This window comes from Tauraco erythrolophus, chromosome Z, assembly GCF_009769465.1.
Source record: "Tauraco erythrolophus isolate bTauEry1 chromosome Z, bTauEry1.pri, whole genome shotgun sequence".
Taxonomy (NCBI): Eukaryota; Metazoa; Chordata; class Aves; order Musophagiformes; family Musophagidae; genus Tauraco; species Tauraco erythrolophus.
The window spans coordinates 47,849,767-47,860,269 of NC_141496.1; the positions used below are offsets into that span (position 1 = coordinate 47,849,767).

At 40.0% G+C, this 10,503-nt stretch overlaps 1 protein-coding gene across 1 annotated transcript; it reads right to left on the reverse strand.

Moving 5' to 3' along the window:
- Positions 1–2,611: 2,611 nt before the first annotated feature.
- Positions 2,612–4,456, reverse strand: LINGO2 (leucine rich repeat and Ig domain containing 2). The gene has a single exon (XM_009977949.2). The coding sequence runs from the start codon at positions 4,430–4,432 to the stop codon at positions 2,612–2,614; it is 1,821 nt and encodes a 606-aa protein (XP_009976251.2). The 5' UTR covers positions 4,433–4,456.
- Positions 4,457–10,503: the final 6,047 nt, after the last annotated feature.

The following is a 10,503-nucleotide window of genomic DNA, read 5'->3' on the forward strand; positions in this document are numbered from 1 at the left end:
TAGAGTCATTCTATGAGAATAGGGGAATTCAGCAATTCATAATTAATCCTAAAAGCACATTTTTTCTAGGTATTTTTTTTAGATTTTTTTTTTTTTAAAAATTGTGTCATTTAGTACGAAGCAATCTGCTGCAACTGTCTAGAATTTAGGAGAATTTTTGCTTCTAACATTGATTTTGACATTTAACATGAAATGACTGCAGGGGCAATAGATTACTAGTTGAAAAAATGACAATTACGAGGGAAAGGCACATGCAAATGTCTTCAATGGGCAGTTCAGAAACACTTTGTTTTATCCCCATTTGTTTCTTTAACTGCCCATGTTAAGGTACAGTAGAGTTTTGGACTTCAGTGCGGTGGTTATTTTATCAGCAAAAATAATTTCCCTGGTGTTAGAATTTAGTCAGGGGTTATTCTATTTTATTAATGTTCTACAAACTGTCATAGAACAAAGAGGCTTAATCTCAAGCATCTCCATAAATCTCCAGCTATCCAGTTCAGAGCATAAAAGAAAAGAAGCAAGAAAATGCAACTCTAAACTTAAAAACAACTAAAGAGAAAATAATTCTAACAACTCTTACATCCTCCTCAGTTTGCCGACCTAAAATGGAGCAATGATGCAACCAAAGATTAACCACTAAGAAAAGAGATTCTCAAAACTGCCTAACCTTGGGTTTTACAGCTATGTTAGGGGTACACCTGGGGAGCACAGCTGGATTTTACATCTTTTGGCACGTTCTTGATAGGAATGGAAGATTTTATCCTGCTTAGAAAATCTCTGGCAAAGAATGTGGATACTAAGTTTAGAAGCACCTGTATCCCATTATAGGTCAGCCTGACGTTGATTTCAAAGTGCTGAAATTTAATTTTAAGATTAGACACAGGCTCTTAAATCACATTAATCTGAATGTTCTGTCTTATAATATTTTCATATGCATTTTGGCTAAACACGTACATAGTCATTATTATCCTTACTCCAGGTTATGCCAATCATTTATAAATTGTATTTGTTATCAACCACTTAGCAACAAACCTATAGGTCATAACTGCTGGAAAATTGAGAGGTGGCCGAACAACTCTGTATCTTTCCGTTGCTGAGAATTTCAAAACAAGAACAGTGGTATCAATGATAAATAATAAAGAATAAAGTTTCAGTTCTGAGACTTTTGAGGATATGTTTAGAGGTATAAAACAAAAAAAAGGTTACTTGTACTGAACTAACGTTCCACTTCTGTCTTCTCTCCATTAAAAAAGCTTCCTAAAACCTGGAAAAACTTGCCCCTCTTGCTCTAAGATACTGCCCCTGAAAGAAACATAACCTCATAGTTATTAAAATGGCATCAAGAATAGCTAAGTAATCTGTTCGTGGAAATTAGCTTTGCTTTTATGTGTTATCTACAAATATACAAGATGAGGATGACAGTGGCTAGAGGTTCATCATATCTGGCAGTATGTTAACCTTTTTGAGGCTATCATGTTTTAAACATTTTCGTATTATAATCCCCATATTATTCATGGACAACCGTAGTTTACTTGGCATTGGAGAAGAGTTCATTCCTAGTAGCAGAGTGTTTGTATATTTTATTTCACTTGTCTAAATAGTAAGATGAACATGTTTCCCAAGGAGTACCTAGAATGTATTACGATCTTTCTTTATGCCCAGTACACATTAACATTTTAACAGGAGCTTTGAAATTAAAATCAGGGAAAACAAACAAAAAAAGCTCTCTCTCTTCAAGGTAGAACTCAACTCCTCGATGCCAGCAATGTCCAGTGGGTTGCCTTCCCTGGGTGAGATCCAGGGCTATGTTACAGTAAACTGGTCCAGTGTGATATCACAGATATAAAAAATATTCCATTCTGTATCAAAACTAGGCACATGCCTTATATTATATGAAGAGAAGATCAACAGAGCTGAGCGTTTTTGCTCTCAACTATTCATCTCTGGCCTTCTACATGAGGAGAAAAATATTTTATGTGATTTCTAATTGATAGCTACGAGAATCTAATTTGGGTCAGATGGTAGTTAAATGGAGGGTGACATCACACTTGGGTCAGTCTTGGTGGATATCTAAAAGCACAACCTCTCATTTGTATTGCTTTAAAATGTACACAGTATAGATGTAGGTTAAAAAAAACTACCGATTTTTTGTGGTGTTGAACCAGCTAGAAGGGATGATGCAAGGTTTTACCAAATGAGATCTATAGATACAAATTTCACTGTAGAGTATGTTTTAGACAAATGTGTCTTTTTCTTTAAGTATGTAAATCCTACACTGTAGGCTTTTTTTTTCTTTTTCTTTTTGTAGTGGTAGAAAATGTTGAACAATTGTCCATGAGCATGAGCCAGCGGTTCATTGCTGATATCCCCAGAATGCCAATATTTGCAATGCAAACAGTTAGTACAATTTACCAGTTCTATGAAAGGCCCTGACATATCTGCCTCAAGGTCTGGAGGCTCTGCTGTATAACCACAAATAGTCTTTCCATTTTCATGTAACCTTTTGATACAGTGACAGCTGCATTAAGCTGCTCCTGCCTAGCAATTCCACATGCCAGGCTGGTTTAATTGGTTTTAATGCCACAGAAAAAGCACTGCTAGCAAAATACCATCAAATCATTTTCATATTGAACCTTCGTGGTCCAGCAACCTCCCCTTCAACCACAGCACCATTGTTTTTGCGGGGGACATATTCAAGGTCAATGCTGGTTTTGTGTTTGCCTTTCCCTCGGCTCCACACAAAAAGAAGGAGGAAACAAAATAAAACCACTCCAAGGAATGTGAAACAGCCCATGGCTGTGGACACCAATATTGTCTTAAGGTCCAGAGAGAAGGTGTTCGCATTAGTTCCGTTGGAACTTGTGTCGTTGGAGTCTGTCATATACATAGGGGTCCTGTTGGCGTAAAGGAAACGGTCTGAAGTAAATCCCTTTACCGTAAGGGAGGCTGAATAGGTGTCATTCCCAGCTGCGTTACTCGCAATACAAACGTAGATCCCAGTGTCCTGGTCTTGAGCAAATCGGATCTCCAAGGTGCCATCGCCCAACACAGTGGCTCTTCCATTTGATTTAGTCGTGATCAACCTCCGGCGTGGGGTAACCCAGGATATGGTAGGCTGCGGATCCCCATCAGCATTGCACATCAGCTGCACCGTCTGCCCTTCCTCCACTACCAGGTATTGCAACTTCTTGTCTTGTATCTTGGGCTTCTTACAGGTGAAGTAAAAGGAAAGAGCTGTGCTGTGAAAGTCTTTGAATGACCTCTCCTTGACACTGTCTGGGCCAGCACACATCGGTGGCTGGCCTCCAAACTGCAAAGTGGGTTGCCTCTGTAAAATCCAAAGGAGACGGCAGTCACAGGCCAGAGGATTGTTGTTAATGCAGAGGACCTCAAGGCTTTTGGGGGAATGGAATACATTCTCTTCTAGGGTTTCTAGGAGGTTTTGGGACACATTAAGCACACGTAAGAAGCGGAGCCCTTGGAAAGCATGTGATTCAATGGTACGTAGTTGGGCCCCCACCACGTGGAGTTCCTGCAGGCGCACCAAATCTGAAAGCATGCCTGCTTCAATGGTGCTAATAGGGTTGTAAGAGAGGTTTAGATGTGTCAGGTAAACCAGGTGTTTAAAAGCAGAGTAAGGTACTGCGGACAGGTTGGTGTTGGTGATGGAGAGAGAAGTAAGGTTGAGACCATACAGGCTGTTGGCAGGCAGCATGTCCAGGAGGGGCCAGGCATCTATTTCTAGGTCTTTCAGGCGAAACAGTCTTTTAAAGGCATACGCAGGCAAAGCGTTGATGTTGAGCTGTTTCAGATGCAGACTGATGAGGTTGTGGAGGTGAGAAAGAGCTTCTGTTGGTACAGCTGTGAGGTTGCATCTCTCCAGGGTAAGCTGCTCCAGGCTAAGCAGTCCGCTAAAGGCCCTGTGTGATATATAAACCAAATCATTATCCCCAACCTCCAGGGATTTTAGGTTATGCAGATCTTGGAACATGTAGTCCAGCAAAATGACAATCTTGTTTTCACTTATATCGAGCTTTGTTAAGTTTGACAATCCAGTGAACACCCCAAGGGGGACCAGCTTCAGACGGTTTCCTTTCAGCCTCAGGGAGCGCAAGTTGAAGAGATTGTTAAAGGCTCCAGGCTCCACATTGGCAACTATATTGTCACTGAGGTCTATCTCCTCCAGCAGAGGGTATGACGTGAATTCCTCAGGGTTGACGCTCTTCAGTCGGTTCTTGCTGAGGTCCAAGATTTTGGTCTCAATGGGAATGCCCTCTGGGATGGACATCAGACGCCTTCGGTGACAGCTGACGGACTTGTTCTGTGCTGAGCATTCACAGCGGGCTGGGCACCCAATGGTGGGGCCCATGAAGACCAGCAGCACAGCCAGACCCAGGAACGGCTGCCAGCATGATACAGCTGTGTGACGCATGACTCCACTGATCCGGTGTAACCCTCTGTCACGGGCCTGTGGGGATGAGGATGGGAGAGGGAAGAAGTTAAGTCTGCAGCAAAAGGAGATCTCTGACAATTCTACAGTACCATTTCAAAGCAGGCATGTGCGTTTTCATGTGAAATAAAACAATATAACTTATTGTGAATGGCAAGAGCAACAAAAAATAAATTTTTCTTCTCTATCATTGGGCTTTTCAAAAGATCTGTTATCCAGCATTTCCCCTCCAGACGTCAGAGAAGACAAAAGAGCTTTTCCCACTGCAAACAGTAAAGGAGGTTAGGTTCTAATCTTTTCTCACTTTCAGCAGGTCTCCTCAAGACAGTGCTATAACTAATGCAGAGATAAACACCATACACTCTGCAAATAGGGCTAATCACATTCGTGGTAAATTCACACCATTGGGCCTATGTGAAGCGAAATGAATCTAGTTTTAAGTTTTATATCAATTTTTTAAGGCAAATCTTAATGACGTATTATCTTCAAGAAAATGAGCTCCTTCACAATGGAAAGATTCCTTTTAATGTTTATTGCATACATTACAGCTATAAATAGATGGAGCTTGTTCACACATACACATACACAATGGCTTAGATGAGGAAGGAAGAACCGGTGCATCTCTGATTAGAATTTGTATTAAGGAAAAATTGATTCTTTGCTTTTACTGCACAGAGATATTTTATGTGATTATTAGGACCAAAGTCCTAAGAAGGGTTTACAGAATACATCTTTGTACTTCCAAGACATGCAAACTAGCTCTGACAGAGCGGCCCAGAAGGCCAACCGCATCCTGGGATGCATCAAGAGAAGCGTGGTCAGCAGGTCAAGAGAGGTGATTCTCCCCCTTTACTCTGCTCTTGTGAGACCCCACCTCGAATATTGCGTCCGGTTCTGGTGTCCCCACCATAAGAGAGACATAGAACTGCTGGAGCATGTTCAGAGGAGGGCCACAAAGATGATCCAAGGGCTGGAGCACCTCTGCTACGAGGACAGGTTACGGGAGCTGGCATTGTTCAGCCTTGAAAAGAGAAGACTTCGGGGGGACCTAATAGCTGCCTTCCAATACCTGAAGGGAACCCACAGGAAGGCTGGGGAGGGACTTTTTACAAGAGTATCCACTGATAGGACAAGGGGAAATGGGTTTAAGTTGAAGGAGAACAGATTTAGATTGGATGTTAGGAAGAAATTCTTCAGTACAAGGGTGGTAAGACTTTGGAATAAATTGCCCAGAGAAGCTGTGGATGCCCCCTCCCTGGAGGTGTTCAAGGCCAGGTTGGACGGAGCCTTGAGTAGCCTGATCTAGTTGAGAGGCGTCTCTGCCCATGACAGGGAGGTTGGATTAGATGATCTCTGAGGTACCTTCCAGCCTATGCCATTCTATGATTCTACGATTCTATGATTGAAGATAAGACGAACTGGCTGTGTTTAAACAGCACAATGTCCAAAGAAGATTTCATGGAAATTACAGTTAGTAAGAGATTTATTTATTCCTGTTTTCAGGTTAAAACTGAGGACAGTAGAAGACAAGATAACCTCTATTAAATTATCTACCCTTCTCCAAAGGCTGTACCTTACAGGTTTAGTCACCCAAGGCAAGGGACTTTTTAAAGGGTAGCTACTAAACGAAGGCACACAATAACCCATTTCAGAAGAATAAGAAGAAAAAAAAAGAATAATGTAGGTGCTCATCAAAGGAAGGTGTGTCTGAGACACTTGCAGAGTAAGGTACACTGCAAGCAAGGACTATGGAAGTACCTTAACTCCTGCGGTACAGCCAATTTGAGGATGTTGAGTGGTAGTACAGGGAGCCAGGCTTCATAACATTAATAAACCTTACAAGATGCAACAGGCCTTGTGAGGACTATTCCAGATGATTGGTTAGTTTGGGCTTCATTTTAGTTGTGCCTGTAAAATTACATAAATTTACATAAGTCCTACCTATAACTTCCTCTCGGGTCTGGACAAATGACTACAGCCCAGCTGGTTCTACCCATAACAACAAAATCACCCAACAGGCATTCACTGCCTGACCAGTGTCTTCGAGGTTTGAGAATCATCTGGCTAGTGCTTAAGAAGTTTTCATTTTACATTTGAGTCAAGTTTTGTTTGTCTGTATGAAATCATGTGGATTGCATCATAAAATAAATCCTCTTGTACACAGAAAATGATTAATAGATTTAAACAAATATGGTATAGCTAAATTTATGATGCAATCAGACAGTTATTTTAGCAAATAAGCTGTTTGAAGTGCATAAAAGTAATGTTGAGTGAATCCCAAAATGATGAAGAAGAAATTCCCGCCAGTAACTCTGCTGCAACAACACTGTAATCCCCTGGAACAGCTTGGGATTTGATAACTCAACAAATCATCCTGCTTGAGAGAGGAGGGTTGGCCCCTCAGACTGTGAATGAACAGAAGAGTGAGGATTCAACATGCAAGAAAAAGAACAAATGCTTGGATCTTATTGTATCATTAACAATTCTCAACAGAAACTGAGTGGTTTGGAATGTGAGCATTAGAGTTATTGTAACTGGACTAAGCAATAAACAGCTCTTGTGATTTGACCATTAAAACTTGATTGGGTGAACAATAAATTCTCTTGGAGCAGCATATCAACTGCATTCTTTGACTATAAATGAATGGTACATGTATTACTCCTCTCATAACTCTGTGGAAGAATCATGCTCTTGGCTGATGTGGCTTCTGCTTTCCACTCTGACAAATCTATGCAGAGCCTAATAGTATGAGGTAAATTGCATGCTGGTTGTAGGCTGGGGACCTGGATGAAGACTATTCTTTATTATACTACCTATAAATGTATATTTCAACTTTGTCCTAGAAGAACAATCTGTGGAGATTCCTTTAGTTTCCCTCTTAAGTCGTATTCTTGCAAGTAATTACTGCTAGCTATGTGCAGCTGTGACGAATGTTTTCAGAGATAAAAGTTCACTTCATTGGGCACCAAATTCAAACTGGAAATCTACGGTGGTCTGTGAGTTATGTGTTCACAATGAATTTGGATCAAAGAGGCTTTCGGTTGCTCTGACCAATACTTTCACAGCTCAGTCTGTGAGGTTAGTGCTTTCATACCGATACTTCTAGCATGCAGGGAATTTATTTCCTTTCTTATTCACCTAAGGTATGAAGCACAAAGTAAACAGATTCAGTGGAAGACAAGTACCCTTGGAGTGTTCATTTTAGACAGCAAAAATATGAAATACTTTTTGCAGTTATCCAAGCCACCTGGTAACTAAAATTCTGAGGAGTATTAAGTAGATGAACAGTATAAAAACAGATAAAAGGATTTTTTGACTGTGCCTGGAATAAAGGAAATTAGTGTTAATAAAGCACTTCAAGTGCTAACAGTTGCCTTCTGCAAGAGCACGTGCACACAGACAAAGATGGATACGCATTTATCTGTAAGGGTGTGTGCATGTGTGTGTATGCACTTGCAGACAAGCAAGACTCAGAACTGAGATTTGAGTTCTAGTAAATTCAACATCAATGAGGAAAAATACTAAATTTATTAAACCACAAGTTAGAAAAGCAAAATTACTTGTATCAACAAATACAGGTTAGAAGAAAATATAATGATAAAAATAACGTGACTGAAATTATACCATTAAAAGATATTTTTCACTGCAAGATGACTTCTTGCAGTGAAAAATGATTTCCCACATTTCTTCAGACTTGCAGGATGTTAATTAATGGGCAACATAACTGGTACTGGACTGAACTATCAGTGTCACTGTCCAACACATCTTTCATTCCTGCTTAAACAACCAGCACCTACATATTTTATCCTTTGCCGGCATAGGAATTCCCTGTAAATATTTGCAGGATGACGTCAATATCCTTCTTTGCACCCCTTTGTACAACTTTTCTTCACTGTGATACATACAAGAAAGTAAAGTGCATGCATACAAGTATACATATATAAATATATGTAAGCTAAAAGTATAATCTTTTTGCTCTGTGATTGTACTATACCTTGCACTGTGGAGAATTCTAAAATAACAGCTCATTAGCACAAAAATTCTAATAAAATAACAAATAATTATGAACCAGCAGTTTTTATATGCTTGAATGCGAATGAGAACATGTAAAATTGTTTTCCCGACCTTTCTGGGGTATTTATCACACTTCGATACACTCTGGGAAATGAAATATATCAAGAAATTCCTTATTAAGAAATAAAAATTAACTACCTCCTATTTGTCTTTCTTTGACTGTGTTTCTTAGGTCCAAAGTCAAGTTACTGTTCTCTGCTACTCTTTTTCAACACAGGACCTCAATCAAAGTTCAGCTATGCAATTAAGAAAGCTCATTAAAGTTATTAGTTAATAGCTCTGTGTGATCTCATCCCAAATAGCCATCTCTGCTGCTTTGAAATGCAAATAATTTTACACAAAGTTCTGCAGCTTTGAATCTACCCGTAAATGCTTTACAAGAATGTGTATGTTTCAGTACCCCCTAGCTTTTAAATTGAAGAAGTATAATAACAAATAAAAAGCAACCAGATGCTCCCTCAGAATACTGTGCAATTCAGAATGTCTTAGACAGGAATGCGTCAAGCCATGCAAATGTGCTGTATATTGTATCACTTCTCCCTGTCCTTCAGACTAATTTTGAAGCATTTATAGCTAAAAGCTAGAGTGAATTTGACTAGATTCTTTTCCTTGTCCAATCTGATGCTCCAGTGCTGCATGGCACCAGGCTTTAGCCAGAAAAGGTGAAAGTCAGAAGATCTGTTTCTCTCATGAGCTGCATGTTTGATGTTGCAACTTGGTAGATTTGATCTCATCTTTCCCTCTTCTTCTCCCAGTCTTTCAGACAATTAAAAAATTTGGTGGATCATATCAGAGATGATAATTTTGCCTGACGTTGAGGTCATTTAATACTTTCTCTTCTAACATTCCCTTTTCAAAATAACAACTGTATTAAATAAACTTTTGATAATTAAATTTTGCATGACAAATATCTGACTTGTACTGATTATTCACCCAAATGCTATCAGCTAATGCCAAGACCTAGGTGAAGTCCCTGTTTTAAAGGCATTTTAAACTGTATCTGTCTTTCACATTGTTCAAGGCACAAGGCAAGAAGATGGATTTTTTATGAGCCTGTGTTCAGGGAAAGTAAATTATTCTTCCTGTAAAAGATTGTTTCTTTCTCTTCTTGCTTGCTCAATTTTAGTGTTCCTATATTTTGGAGCAGGGAACAGATACTGAGCAGTCTTTGCCATTCCTGTCAGCATCTGTCACGCTTCAGATAGCAGTAAGCCAAAACCTTTGCTCAAACCTTTGCAAAAAAACCACCTTTGCTCGTGTAGTCAGTAGATAGTTACTGAATACAAGCAGCTAAACCTGTAGGTTTTACCTGTGTGGTGCAAACTTTTGCCCAGCTCAGTGTGGTTTGGGAAGATTTTTACTCACAACCATATCTCTCAACTACCTATTGCAATTATTTTGGAAGACCAGCTGATTTGGCTTTCCTGCACTCTCCTGTGATGCTGGACCAGACCAGGTAAGAGCAGAGAGGGTGAGGAGTCCTTGCTGCTGGGCTGCACCAAGGTGGCCATGCTGGGAAATTTTGCCCAGGGAATGAATGTAGTGATAGGACAAGGGGCAATGGATTTAAACTGAAAAAGGGGAGATGTAGATTAGATATAAGGAGGAAATTCTTCACTCTGAGGGTGGTGAGGTACTGGAACAGAATGCCTACAGAAGTTGTAGATGCCCCATTCCTGGAAGAGTTCAAGGCCAGGTTGGATGAGGCTTTGAGCAATCTGGTGTAGTGAAGGATGTCCCTGCCCATGGCAGGGAGGTTGGAACTAGATGATCTTTAAGGTCCCTTCCAACTCTAACCATTCTATGATTCTATGATTCTATGATTATATAATGCAAACAGGTTGGGAAGATGACCAAGACAAACTGAGATGGTTTTAGGGACAGCCAAAAAGAAACATGAAAATATTAGACAGTTAGGAATGTTCTTCCAGTGAGACAAAATGCCACAAGGAGGATGAATGAAATCCTGACTGTGGCAT